The sequence below is a fragment of the Ornithorhynchus anatinus genome, chromosome 7, assembly GCF_004115215.2.
Source record: "Ornithorhynchus anatinus isolate Pmale09 chromosome 7, mOrnAna1.pri.v4, whole genome shotgun sequence".
Lineage (NCBI taxonomy): Eukaryota > Metazoa > Chordata > Mammalia > Monotremata > Ornithorhynchidae > Ornithorhynchus > Ornithorhynchus anatinus.
The window spans coordinates 73,883,784-73,898,922 of NC_041734.1; the positions used below are offsets into that span (position 1 = coordinate 73,883,784).

General features: G+C 46.9%; 1 protein-coding gene across 5 annotated transcripts in view; it reads right to left on the reverse strand.

Moving 5' to 3' along the window:
• The window catches only part of NRP2 (neuropilin 2), a 138,806-nt gene that overhangs the window by 20,482 nt on the left and 103,185 nt on the right, over positions 1–15,139 (reverse strand). For 2 of the 5 annotated variants that reach the window (XM_007666680.3, XM_029069932.2), the window contains exon 16: positions 4,047–7,437. The exons of the other annotated variants lie outside the window; for them this stretch is intronic. In XM_007666680.3, coding sequence (XP_007664870.1) covers positions 7,157–7,437 — 281 coding nt within the window. In that variant the 3' untranslated portion in view covers positions 4,047–7,156. Of the gene's footprint in view, positions 1–4,046; positions 7,438–15,139 lie in introns of those variants that run through there. 5 annotated transcript variants of the gene reach the window in all.

Genomic DNA, 15,139 nt, shown 5'->3' on the forward strand with positions numbered 1-15,139 from the left:
TTGTCAAACACTAGCTCTGAGGAATTGGCACTCAAATCTAAGTAAGCATTAGGACACGAATAGTAACTGTCGCTTTGCTTCTGAGGGAAGGGACTGACTGGTTCTCTCACCCAGGAGCTAGGGCGTGGAGTCTCCTGTCGTAAAAGAAGGATGAGTTTCAGTCTGGTCACAAAGACATGGGGACTATGAACCTGCAAGAAGGAATTGATTTTAGTGCCAGGGGTTTGCTCAGTGTCCTCTGTACTCTCTTGTCCCTGCCAATCATGTTCCTTCCAGAGCAGCAGTGAGGAAGTAGATGAGAAGGGGGTGGAGGAGCTGAAAGGAGACTAAGCCCCACTTTTCCTCATCTTCCGCTCCCTTCCGTGTCACCCTGACTCACTCCCTTTGCTCTTGCCCCCCTCTCCCCATCCACAGCACTTATGCATATAATCTGTAATTTTACTTATTTATATAAATGCCTGTTTACTTGAATTGATGTCTGTCTCCGCCCGCCTCCCATCCCTCAAACTGTGAGCTTGTTATGGGCAGGGATTGCCTCTCTTTATTGCTATATTGCACTTTCCCAAGCGCTTAGTACAGTGCTCTGCACACAGTAAGCACTCAATAAATACAATTGAAGGAATGAATGAATGAGATGTGGAACCCTGACTCACGGTTGTTTATTGGATCCTGGAAAACATTCTGCCCTCTCCATCTCCCAACATTTCAGACTCCCTCTGGCTCTGTGGTTAGCTGCCAAGCACCCCACAGACGTGCACTATTTCTGGCAATAGTGAGTTACTTTTCGCTTCCACTCAATGTGACTCAGTGATCTCATCCACACATTACACCCGATTCTTGGGTTCAAGCTTAATTAAATCCCAAATTATTCTTCGCTTTAAATTTATTTACTTGGGACAGATTCTTTTTCTTTCTGTCAACTGCTGGTGCCTTTTTCCGGTTGGATTTGTTTTGTGTTTTGCTTGGACAGTCACTGAAGGGAATGAAAGGCAAATTACAGCTGTGAGAGCCCCACTGATCTACACAATTAAGGAAAAAAAAAACCCCACGTCCTCAGATCCTCAGCTCGGCTTAGATTTGAACAGCCACAGAGTACAGCAAGTCCAAATGAAATGGCAGCTCCTTTATAACGCAGTTTACAACAGAGCCAGTCGTCTGTGTGAAACAATAAAAAACATCAAAGGATTTGGGGGTAAAGAAAACAAATATGATAATACAAGCCAACTGGACTTCTAGTCCCCTCTCTTAGAGGACCAGTCCAAGCGCATTCTGGGAAAAAGGGGAGAGTGGCTGAGCCATCTTTTTGAGCCAGCTTGGTTCAGCCAGCAGAAGGCTCAGAGCTGGGACTTTAGAGTCGAGTTGCATAATCATCAGAAACGACAGCTGGATGTTTCTACTTGACGGGCTGCAGTTCAGAGGGCTTTACCTACAACAGTACCAGTCTCTGGGATGGCAGCACCTGATGATTTGTCTTTTTCAGGATGGGACACGGAAACCTTCTGAATGGATCCTGGAAAGCCAGAATCCTCTCTGCTCTGAAGCTCATTCAAGTGCACTTCAAGAGGGCTTATCCCTTCTCCCGATACCTGAGAGGGGAGACAATAAACCTCCCACTAGTCAGCTTAAAGAGCCCACTCACTGTCCTTTCTGAGGTTTTTTTAAGCACTCTCTATGTGCCAGGCATTGAATTAAGTACTGGGGTAGATACAAGCTAATCGGGTCGGACACAGTCCATGCCCCACATGGGTTCACAGTTTCAATCTCCATTTAACGGGTGAGGTAACTGAGGCACAGAGAAGTGAAGTGCCCATGGTCACAAAGCAGATAAGCAGCAGAGCTGGAATGAGAACCCAAGTCCTTCTGAATCCCAAGTCCAGGCTCTATCCACCAGGCCACACTGCTTCTCTAATTCCCAGATTCCCACACCCCCTCCTACAGTTCCAAGTCCATTGACTGCCCATCCTCCTTTAGGTGGATCTTGCTCATCTCCTTGGCTAGATGATGTAGGTGACCATTGCCTTGGAGATCCCGATTGCCTAGGAGACTGCCAAAGCAAGCCTTTCAATCAATAATAATAATAATGATAATTAAAGTACTTGTGAAGTGCTTACTATGGGTCAGAGACTGACAAAGCAAGCCTTTCAATCAACAATAATAATGACATTTACAGTACTTGTTAAGTGCTTACTATGTGCCAAGCACTAGGGAAGATACAAGACTTGGCTTTCTGCAAAAGTGTCCAGCCATTAATCAGGAGCTAATACACAGAACGTATTTCTCTAGACTGTAAGCCCCTTGTGCGCAGGGAACATGTCTACCAACTCTGTTGTAATATACTCTCCCAAGCATTAGCACAGTGCTCTACATACAGCAAGTCCTCAATAAATAGCACTAATTGATCCATTTTCCTGATTGCAGTGAGGGCACTAAGCAAAGTCGATTGCCTTCAGTTGAAGAATCACACAGTCCTAATAATAATCATAATTTTGGTATCTGGAAGCTCTTTTTATGTGCCAAGCACAGTGCTGAACACTGGAGTAGGTACAATACCATCAAATCGGACGCAGTCCCTGTCCCACATTGGGCTCACAGTCTAAGGGGAAGAGTAGGCAAAGGAGGGGACAGAAAAGGGGAAGATTTTCATCCCAGCAGTCCATCTCTTTGAGTTACTTCCCTCTGAGGTGAAACTCTAGATTGCTCTGGCTGCAAATATTTTTACGTCTGCCTCCCCTGGTAGAAGGCAAGCTCCTTTTGGACAGGGAACGTGACCCTTCTTCATTCTGCACTTCCCAAGCGCTTAGTACAGGGCACTGCACCGGGCCGGCACTAACACTAACAAATGCCGCCGCCGCTGCGGCTGCAACCACTATGACTGCTTCTACTGCTACTTCTCTTATGCCGTCGAGTCGTTTCCGGTTATTATATCATCTTACTCTATATTATCTTATTCTATTTTATGATTATTCTAATTATCACTACTACTGCTGCAAGAGCACGGGCTGGGGAGTCAGAGGTCACGGGTTCAAATGCTGGCTACGCCGCTTGTCAGCTGTGTGACTTTGGGCAAGGCACTTCACTTCTCTGTGCCTCAGTTCCCTCAAATGGGGATGAAGACTGGGAGCCCCACGTAGCTCAACCTGATCGCCTTGTATCCTCCCCGGCGCTTAGAACAGTGCTCTGCACATAGTAAGTGCTTAACGAATGCCGTCATTACTATTGTTATTATTACTATTACTACTGCTGCGGTTACTACTGCTGCTATTACCGCTACTCTGTTACTACTGCTGCTCTTACTATTATTCGTGTAAGAAAACGACATAGAGCCGTTTTAGCAATGATAATAATAATGTTTATGGTTTTTAAGCACTTACTACGTGCCTAGGACTGTTCTCATCACCCACTTATAAATGAAATCCTGCCTTCTCTAAAGGCAGCCAGGAGCAATGTCCTTCATAGAGGTTGTTTTTTGTTGGGGACCGACACCACCCCACTAAGTAGCAGTCTTCTAAGAGAGTGGGAACTCGGCTATGCTGTACTCTCCCAAGCCTTAGTACAGTGCTCCGCACACCGTAAGCACTCAATAAATACGATCGATTGATCGATTGGGTTTAAGCGATTTGGTTCTTTTCCAACCGAACCCCTGAATTGTAAATAGAACCGAGTTCTTTATTTCCTTAAGCTAACCCCTCCCCCAGCGACCCTAGGAAATTCTATGTCCAACCTCCGGGGTGTCTGCCATCCAGAGAAATTTTGTACAATCACAGTTAGTAATTTAGCACTTAGCAACTTTTGCAAAAATCCCACACCGATCATAAAAGTTGGCTCAGCTGCACAAATTGGATAAAACTCCTAACATGGAGTTATAAAAATAAAAGAACTAAAGCTGGCAGGCATTCAGCTGCAAGGGGGGAACCCACCCACTTCTCTCCTCCCCCTCCCCACAAATCCCCTACAGCTCAGAAGGAAACATGGAAACTTGGGAAACATCAATTTGTTCAAAGCCTCCACTTTGACTCTCTTCTCCAAAGCAAGAAAAAAACCAGCTGTTTGTATAAAAATATCATCATTTTATTACATTCCACACAATACATCTTCAAATAGTTTCCAATTTCCACAAGATATTTCACACACAGGCAAGTGGGTAATGCGGAGGGCGTCACAGACTTGGGAGTAAAAATCTTTACGCGATCTTGGGTTTTGTTTTTTGTTTTTTTGTCTTTGGTGATTTTAGGCGGGTTCTTTTTATGTTGGCATGTTAGCTTTGCTTTAAAGATAGGATAGTATACCCGCCTCTGAAATGTTACCAGCTGTTTTCCTCCCTACTTCTGGCTTTCATTCAAAGAGAGGCACAGGCAGCATTTCACCTTATTTCTGGAATCTTGATTTTAGCAAGGGAAGCTTCATGAATTTTCATTTGGGGCCAACCGTAGCGTGAACGCCTCTGCCAATATAACCTCAAGGAACAGGACTGAACCCCAGAGTCTGGGCTTTCTCATCTCGCCAGTGTTCAAGGGCTTGAGATGCTCACCAGTAACTGCCACACGGGAAAATGCTTCACGAGCCTCAGAGGGGCCATTTCATTGGCGGATCTCACATCTCTCCCTTCCCCGATGTACCTGGGCTAGGCAAACGCCTGGACGCACCGGCATAAATTATCATCGTGCACGGCATGCTGCCACCTCCAAAGAAAACTCCAAAACGTCGCTCCCTCAAAGCAGCCTGACGTGACCGGGGGGAGACATCTCTGAGCAAGCATCGTGCCCCGAATTTTGGAGAATACCAGGATGATAGGAGGACAGAGACCGAGAGGCAGCCCCCACAACACTGTAGTGCTACCTGTAGGGGACCACTCTGATGTCAGTGGCCCCTCGGTTTCTGTTCTACCATCTGGAGAAAGATAGCATCACCTACTACAGGGAGTAGAGGAGAGAGACCGCTGAAGGTCTTCCTGCTTCTAAAGAAGGGAGAAACTCAAATAGTTTCCAGTCCCCCAGCCATTCCAGGCAAAGTCGGCCGGGGGAGTTTCACGGCTAAGTTCTTCTTGGGGTCTCTCCCAGGGCATCAGATGCCTCCTGGGGAGTTTCCAGGGCCAATCACCACAAGGACGGAGCCCGAGGTGCCACCGATGCCACCTCGCTTATTGTGGCCCCTCTCTGGAACTGCCCGGGGAAGGAAGGGCCTTTTGGCCTGGATCTTGTCCCAGGCAACTGTAGGGTCAAAAGTGGCACTGCCAGGGAATTCAGGGGGTTCGCTGACACCAAGTGTCCTTAAACTCTCGATCTGATAAGGAGCGGCAGGTATCAGGGCTTTGGAAAATCCCTCGCCACCCACCCAGAGGCGAGAGTGATGAGTCGCCCAGCTGGCTGGGAGAGCAGCCCAGAGTACCCCGAGGCGGAAGTGTTAGCACCGCCTATGAGACTGAAGACGCGGTGCTCAGAACCTGGTTCCGACCGAAAAGCCTCTGGCTTGGGGAAAAGCAACCACCAAATTTAATTATTTAAACCCCCTCTCGCCGTCTCGCCTGTATTATCATCAGGCCCATTTCCCCCAGTACACTTGCTTTGGAGCCGATCGATAGCTCAAGGTGGATTTGCCCTCTCTCAAGCCTGCTCCTTTCAGCCGAAGCAACAATTGGAATGAACCGGGTCTGCCTGCTCGGTTGATTTGCCAGATGCCACTGCTGCTTTAGGGGGAGCACGCTGGTAAACAAAAAATGATTACTTTCTACTCTCTCATAATATTTAGGTAAGTCAGGTGGACAGTTTTATAATTCGGTGGTTATGAATTCTAACACTCAGCTACCTCGGTGGAAGAGAAAACAAATCCCTTGCTTTTGTTTTGGTAAGGACAGAGTCCGCTGTCACGATTTTCAATACCAAAGAAATGGCTGCCCTCTGTCTCTCCCCATCACATGCAGAAATACAGAACCCAACCATCACCCCCACCCCCTACCCGGTCTGGGTGATGCTATTTAAAATGGCGCTCTCCCTGCTCACCTCCCTCCACCCCCAGCGCCCCTGAATTTCATGAAACTACTGTACGGTCAACATTAGTCTTCCCTTTGTTTAAGTCAATGAACATTCATCTCCCATTTGTTTTAGTCTATGACTTAGTCCAAGGCTGGATTTAACTGGTGAAGGCTAAACATTCACTATGAGCTTTTCTGGGGTAAGGCAACTTGACACAGATTCCTTTCGGGATTGGGGGTTGGGCGGGGAACAGGGGGTTGGGGGGCAGACAGGGAAGGTCCACTAACACAGAATGGCCGTATTTTCTCATCGCTGTGAGACACGATGCAATAGAAAAAGATGATGTCAGCGAGCCCACGGAGGGGAATCGTCCCCTGCAACCAGGAAGAGGAGTAGGGCACCTGCCAGTCAGTGACGGTCTCTTTATTTCATTAAGTCCCCAGAGATTGCGAGGCTATCCAACAGAAACCCAGTCAGAACTAGATAAGGCAACAAAAAGCTTCAGTCTCTTCCCCAAGTAAACAAACTGGTAGATTCTTTTCTGGTAAAAGGTTCTCTGGATCTTTTGCAAGAGGAGTAGAAATAAAACAAAAGACAGTTCGAAAAGGGTTTTCCCCCAAAATACACACACACACACACACACACACACACACACACACTCAATCACCCTCATGCACTCTTACAAATGTGGAGACACACACACAAACACACACACACTCTTCCAGTCTTCCCACTGGTATTCCAGGCAAGCTTCCCAAGAAGGGGAGGTTTGGGGAACAGGGCAGGTCAAACCAGTCTCTGGACACAATCGAAGAAAGGAAAAAAAAGCAAACCCAAGAGGCACGTTCAGCTCTAAACGACACGGGATGACGCGTCTCCTCGTGTAATCCAAGATGCAGCATTAGGTTCAAGGGGGCTTTTTTGGTAAGGAAAAGTAATAAAACTCAAAAAAGAACCAAGGCGAGGGTGGGGAGGAGGGAGGATAGATCCACACGGTGACACTCGCGGCCGCGCACACACGCTCACACACACGGAGCAGGGCCTAGAGAGGAGAGAGATGTCGAAAGAGTCGCGCCGAGACTAGGCGAAGAGAAAAGTGCAAAATCGAGGCAAAGTAGTGAAGTCTTTCTCGTCTGTTTGCTTTTTTTTGTTTGTTTGGTTTTGTGTCCTTGGCCTTGACTCCTCGCTCAACAGGGCGGGCTGCGACTCTGCTCTACTTTTATGGTTAGGGTGGGCTCCACGGCCAGGGGGCCCCCGTTGGTGTAGTGGGAGGTTTTGTAGGTGATGGAGTGATCGGTCTTCTTGGCCGCATAGCGGAACCGGTGGTAGTGAAGGACCAGGGCCAGGGCGACGGAGACCAGAACCAGAACAGCACCTCCAGCTGCCAGAACGTAATACCAGTAGGCTGGGATGGGCTGCACTGACACGGTGTCCGCTGTGGGGTCGGTCCCTGGTAAGAGGGTGCCTCCTGGTGGAGAGACATAGAAGAGTGTTGCTGGGTGGGAAGCACGCAGACTCGTCCAAAAAAGACACACACATGCAAGCCGAACACGCGGCCCGGGCGAGGCCCGCCTCCGCCGACGAGAGCGCTCCCATTCTGCTGGGAAGACCCGTCTGGGACTCGCATGCAAACATTCTCCAAGACAGCCTATTTAGCTGGAGACGCTCGAAGGTGAATTCCACCTTCCCCTGCCAAGTCCGCTACCCCCATCCGAATCGGCCCGGTCTCGCCTTTGCCAAACAAATACGGCTGTCGGACACCGCTGCGGCCTAGGGTTTCGTTTTCAGTCGGAGGCGGGAGTCGCACGGTGTGTCGAGGCGGGGGGTGGGGAGGGCTGAGGTGGGGGAGGTTGTAACGGAAAAATAAGAGCGAACCAGAGCGAGAGAACGACGCAGAGAGACGGAGGAAAGCCTGCCGCCCGGAAAAGAGGCGAGCTTAACCAGGCGGAGGAATCGGTTCCAAGAAAGGTCACTGGCCGAACTCAAGTTGCCATAGAGATGAGGTGCTAGGTTTCCACTCCAACTAACTCTTTGCCGGGGAGAACTGGACGGAGTCCGACGGAGCATCGCGGCTCTCTCACGGTGTCACTGGGGGATCCCCGGCAGGGGTTCGGAGCACCCTCGAGCCGGAAACGCTGCAAAGTCACCTGCTGCTTATCCCTGTGGGGTGCTCGGGCTTGGGAGTGAAATCCAGGTGGCCTTTGACCCTCAGTGGGACTCCAAGACGGCACCGGCTAGAAGGGCAATGGGCATCAACAGCTCCAGTCTAGGACGAGTCTCGCTCTGCGGCTCCGACTGGAAATGGTCTCCGGGCTCCTGCTACTCCCCTTCATAAATGGATGATTCCCGGGACCCAGCAGATTCTAGTCCTAATCTTGGCTCGGTCGTGTGCCTGCTGTGTGACCTTGGGTGGGTCACTTAACTTTCCTATTCCTCAATTTCCTCAACTGTAAATATCTGTTTTCTCTCCCCTTAGTCTATGAGCCCCATGAGGGATGGGGACTTTGTTCAATCTGAATCTATCTCAGTATTTAGCACATAGTAAGTGCTTAACAAATACTGTTATTATTATTTGTGTGGATCAAAGAAAGCTCTTTGATCGTCCGATTGATTATTGGGGGTCTTCTCTACAGCGGGTCTGGCTTTTGACCCTTTTCTCCAGCCATTATGGAGTCTTCCTGTTTCAAGGTCTCTTCCAAGAAACAGGAAATTCCTGGCTGGGGAGGTGCCTGCCCTCTTGGAATAGAGACCAGGAGGTAGGTGGAAAACCAGCTGTATTCCAGTTTTCGTACTCTCTCTCCTCCACATTTCCTCTCTTCCCCCGACCCTACCTCCTACCCCGAGATAACTCGATCACCTCTGCCAGGGAAGGACTCAGTTATCCTATCAGTAATAGCGCAGGAAAACCAAGAGGCAGAGAGGAGCTGAAAAAGACCCCGAATAATGGCTAGCCTGAAAGTCACAGTAAGCCGGTGCCAGTTCATTATTCAGGTCACCAGGAGTATCTGCTGCCTGGCAACATCTCTGCCGCTGCTTTTTTCACTGGCTCAGAAGAAATCAAGGGGAAAAACAAAATGCTGAATGATAGCCACTGAAATTTCCTGGAAGATCCCCCTCAACGAAATGCTCTAGGGGGAAACTGTTTTTCTTGTATGCAACGTTCGACTCCGCATCAGCCTTCATGGGGCCCAACGAGAGTGTGGTTTCTCCGTCAGGGAAGAGGATAACCGCAAAGAACGAAGGACCAATCCCATCTCCCAAGCAGCCAAACGACAACTGGTCACGGGGCAAATTTCCACTGAGTCAGAGTGCAGGTAGTAGTCCCTCCCCAGTGTCCACCTCGTGCTGGCCCAGCCTCCTTGTTATAACCACCAACAAATATTCCACTAGAAACTCTCAATTTTTCAGGCAAAACGCTGCTGCCGAGGAGCAGCATGGCCTAGTGGAAAGTGGTCGGGCCTGGGAGTCAGTGGACCAAGGCCCTAATCCTGGCTCTCCCACTTGCCTTCTGTGCGACCTTGGACAAGTCACTTAATTGCTCTGTGCCTCAGTTTCCTCATCTGTAAAATGGGGATTCAATACCTCATCTCCCTACTACTCTGACTGCGAGCCCGGTGTGGGACAGGAACCGTGTCCAACCCGATTAACTCGCATCTATCTACCCCAGCACTTAGAACAATGCTGACAAACAGTAAGTACTTTTAACAGACTCTTAAAACACATCATCCTGTCTCGGCACGGCCGCCTCAGGGGGAGTGAGGCAGTTGTCCTGGGTGCTAGGGGCCCATCCTTCCACCACTCAGTATGGGACCAAAAGGGTTTCAGAACCAGAGGCCTAAACGGCTCCATCTGAGGAGGGAGGAAGAAAGAGGATGAGAAGGGCAATAAGGGCAGTAGTATAAAGGTGTCCCTGCCTTGACTCCTCTTCCATTAGACCCTCAACAGATGCTTGACAACGATAATGCCACAACTGCTTAAGAAGAATCATTTCATTTACAAAGAGCCTTAAACTCCCACCTCTTGCTGTTTGCTCCCAATCCTATCTACATAATAGGAAACAAGCTATTAAACACAGAACGAGACCAACCCTAAGGACCAGGTGAATGGGACCCTATTTGCAATGGACTGGAGGTCTAGAGAGAAAGGCCTAAGCTCAGTAGTACATAACCATAAGGGAAGGAGGGAGAAACTGAGGTGAGTAGTAGTGGTCAGGAACTCTTCTAACCAAACAATGAAACCCTGTATAGAAAGCTCTCCTCTTAGTTCTTGGTACTGGGCTTACTCCTTTCATTTTATATTTCTCTTCAACTCTAAGTTTGCCCTGTTTGCCCGTTGAATCACCTAAAAAGAGAAAATCAATTGTTCCCTACAGCTAGGCACGTGACAAGAGAAGAGGTACAGAGAAAGTTAGTGTGGGATAGGGGAAAGGGACTGGGACTAGAATTGGGAGATTGGGTTTCTAATCCTAGCTCTGCCATTGGCCTGCTGCTTGACCTTCGACAAGTCACTTAACCTGTCTGTAAAATGAGAATAAAATACCTGCTCTCCCTACATTTTAGGTTTGAGCCCCATATGGAACAGAAAGCAAAGACCATGTCTGCCTTGATTATCTCGTACGTAAAGTACATAGAAGTGCTTATTACAAACCATAGCTTTTATTACTATGGATTTCCAATTGGAAGTACTTCGGGAAGAGAGCAAGAAAGATATTTATCTTTCCAAAAAAACAGAAATAGCTTTAATTCTGGAAGGAGAGTCCAGAGTATAAGGAGGATGGGCAGACAATCTTTGGAACAAATAAAAAAGAACCGGCTGGAAAAACAGATTCAAACTGAATGTTTAATTGTCTGGATTAAACAATGGATTTTTTTTTTTTATGGGGCACAAAGTTTACAAATGGTGGTGGAAAAGCAAGGACAGAGTAACAATTCACTGATCTCTTCCGAGAGAATGTAAAAGTACAAACTGTCCTGAAAAATGACTAATGATGCAAATATCTCCCTTAGATCTCTGTTTGCTGCTTGAGAAGGGCAGGAATGAGAACGTTACAGTTCTAATCACAGCCGCCGGAAGCTAGCCTGTTCTTCCAAGTCTACATCGTCCCTAAATTCAGATCAATGGCTAGATGAGTAATTTGTCTCTCCTCCATCCATGAGCTAGCTTTGTTTTTTTTGTTTTTTGTTTTTTTTAAAAAAAACTCAGTGGATTGCTCTTTCTGCTCATGGAAAATGGAGACATCCATGAAAAAAACTTCTCCTGCCTCAGACAAACTGACCTTGGCAGCTGTTTAGATTAATGGTAAACTAAAGGGAATTCACCAACCCTCTTTGAGGGGGTACCATGTACAAATGAATCTCAGACATAACCCACCAATGTCTCCCAAAGCAAACAATGTCAGTCAAGTAGTTATCCAGTTTACACATATCTGCTCTCCATGCTTCTTTGCTCAGCAACACCTATTCTTAATCAGGCAGCTGGAGAAGTGGGAGGGAGAGAATTCTCTCTCTCCCTCTCTCTCTCTCTTATACTCTCTCCCTCTCACACACACAGACACACCTATCTGAAACACTGACCTATATCAGTAATACTTTGTGGCACTTAGCGCCTTTCATCAAAGGATCACTTTAGAACATTAATTAATCCTCCCATCATTCTTGGAAGCCTTGCAAATGTTATACGGTTCACTTTCAGATAAGACAGTAAGTTACTAGAAGGAAAATGTGATGTCTGCACAGTAAATCACTGGAAGAGCCTGATTAGCTAGCATCCCAACTGTTTCTGCTCTCCTCCACCTTCCCTTTTCCTTCTCCCCCCACAGCCTCTCTATCGTTTCACTCTAATAATCATTCCATTTTCTTCAAGTGAAGATTTTAAGTCTGGAGAACACACAGCCTGGATGGCTAAAGAAGAGAGCACATTCCTCTACCACTGCATCGTTTAAACAAACCTAGGCTAAAACATGAACAATAGTTCTCACTTACACAGTTGACTGCTAAAAATAACCCGAATCCTCTAATTACATGCCACTGCTATTACCTTACACCCTTTCACTTTATTATTATCCTTCTTTAATTCCTTCATTTGTTCATTTTTATATTAGCTGAGGGGTAATAATTCCTCACTTTAATACATTACTTTCCTCTTCTTCCTCCCAGGTTTTTTCCTGCATACAGACCTATTTTCATCCTTTAGAGCTTTTTTCATAAAATAGGTACTTATTTGATGCACCTATCTTTTTGTGGGTTCAATTGTTGTAATGCATAATCCAAGAACACTGTGAGTTCACATGTGATTCACGCCAAAAAAACAAAGTAGATGGAAAAAAAAATACATTTGACATTTTATAGTCTCTCTGCTGCCTCGCCCATCACACTCTCTACCACTCACATCCACCCCCGCCCCCTCCCCCTTCCCCATATGCAAACCCCATCATACTGGTCCATAGCCCCCCATGGAATTTCAGGACAATTTCAACAAAAAGCTAATTATCATTTGGGGGTGTTTGGGGATGGGGCGGGTGAACAAAATTCTGAAAATCTACTTGGGAAAGACTCTAAATTTCAAAAAAGAGCCTTTTCAGATTGGGACCCAAGGAAACTGACTGGTTTAATATTTACCTCCCATCCAGCTCCCACAAGACTTACAGGAGGGGAAATTTTGTGATTTAAATGTGGACGAGAGGTAGCCTCAGTGCTCTCTCACTTGAATAGCCTCATGGAACCATCCACCACAAATCAGCTCTTGCCCCAGGGCTACGAACTTTCACCTCCACAGGTCAGTATTTCTACCGTGTTTGTTTTGTGAGTAAACGTCACTGGGTTTTCGTTGCTCTTCCCTTTCATGATTCACCTCAGTTCTCCAATCTCCCCAGATCTGAGGGCTGCCCTGTTTTCTTGACCCAGAACGCTGGGGGCAGGGGAGAACCACATGTGCATAAATTAAAACGTTCTCCTAGGGGACCCTCCTTTGATACAGCAGAAGCTGCCATCAGTAATATGCAAGCTCTTCCTCCAGCGGAGCAGTACTCCCCTTAAATCCAACCTCAGCATCACACGCTGGGACTTAGAGAGAGCTGAATTTAGTCAATCTAAGGTTAACACCAGGTTCATTCCTGTGTAGGTGGAGAAAGGCCAGGGAGAGGAGTGGGTTGCCAACCAGGCTCCAAGTTTCCTTAATGTTTCAAGAGTGGAGAGCAAGATGTTAAAAGCAGAGCCCATTCCTCACCCTGAGGTTCCAGAGTACAATCACTGACCTCAAGCGGTAACCCATAATGCCATCCCCATTTACAATGACCACCATATTTATTGAGTGCCTGCTAATTGCTCGCCCTGAACTAAGTGATCGGGAAAATACATCGGAAGCAACCTGATTTGCTTGTATCCACCCCAGTGCTTAGTACAGTGCCCGTGCACAAGTAAGCGCTTAATAAATACCATAATAATAATAAAAATAAAGCAAGAGATCAACGCTCTCCTGCCTTTCTTCCCTCTTTCAAAGTCACTCATCCTGGCAAAGAGACGGGGCGGATCTAATCTAAAAGTAGGGACCTTCCTGGACTGCTCAGGCTCCTTGAGAACCATCGTGCTTCCCTCAAACGAGGCCGGTCCTTCTAGACAGTTCGGCCACACTGAAACCCGACCTTCGAGTCTCCAAGCCATGTATTACTTTTGGCAAAAGAAGCACTGCTGCTGCCGCTGAAAATATTTATTTATTTTTTTTAAAAAAAGGAACACGACTCAACTGCTAAGTCTCATGTAAACACACCGACGCGCGCGTGCCCCAGTTTGTTTATTCGCTTCGAAAAGTAAAGCACTTACTAGAGCACTTGTCAGTCATGGTCCAGAGCACTTGAGCGTACAACAGTGCCGTGTTTGGGGGCCATTACTGGAAAGTATTGTACCATCTTTTCATAGAGGCTTGGCGACTCAAAGGCTAAATGATAGCCAGGTGAATTGATCAACAAATAAAGAAGTGAATTTTTCCAAGACAGCCTCAACTGTGAATCCTGAAGGTAAGAACTAAAATATAACCATCATCAAAATTGGACAGCCTTAAATTCAGAGAAATCCTAGTCACCATTTAGAAGTCACGATTACAGTGACCTTGCCACCAAAGGATCTCTAAGCACTTAGCCATTCTACCCTGCATCTTGGCAGGGAGAGAGAGGGAGTTTAGAAGATACTGGCACATTCTGCCTGGAAGTATTATTGCTTTCTCTTCCTCTTCGGAGTCACCATCGGAATGCTACAACTTTGCAAGTTAAACAGCACCCAGAGGGACAAATCAGGAGGAAACTTTATATTTCTTGTCTAGTCATGAGTTTGGCAGTCTAGCGGGGGTCACGATAACCAGTCTAGACTATCAACGTAGCAATGACTTTCTCCTTACGAAAGGCTATCCATCTCAATATCCAGGAAGCTTCAACAGCGAACAACTACATTATGCAACTGTTCTCATGCAACAGGAAACTAATAAAGACCGAAACTAGAGTGGAGGGGGTTGGTGTGGTTTATACGTTGAAATCAGCACCAGAGCCAGAGAGCAAATGTGATAGCTTAGTGGACCTCAACTGCTTTATCCGTATCTACGCCCTACGCTTAGCTCAGTGCTCAGAGCCCAGCAGCCGTTTGATCGTTACCGTAATTATCGTAGGCAGATTCTGTGGCTAGGAAAGAATTCTTGGGACTGGGCTTGCTCTTCATTTCTTTTCAGAGGAGGAGGGCTTTCTAAGCCCCATGAAGGACAGGGGCTGTCTCCAACCCAATTTGCTTGTATCCACCCCAGCACCTAGTACAGTGCTTGGCACATAGTAAGTGCTTAGCAAATGCCACAATTATTAGCAGCAGAATCAACTAACTGGATTATCAAATTTCCAAACAATCTGTATCAGAATGGGAAGGGCCTGGAATCCTGCTAGATTGTAAACTCTTTGAGGATTGGGACTGTGCTCTCTCCCTAGCTCTCGGGACAGTGTCAATGTAATTCAATAAATTCGACTGATTGGTTGATACTGATTATTCTATGTAGGATTAGTGTCCTTTTTATAAACATTTTTGCCACTGCTTTACTCTCTATCGGCTTCAATAAGGACAAAAATGCCACTTCCTATTTTCCAATCCTGACTTCAAATCTCCTACTTTGAGACCTTAAAAGTACCCCTTCTCCCCCAT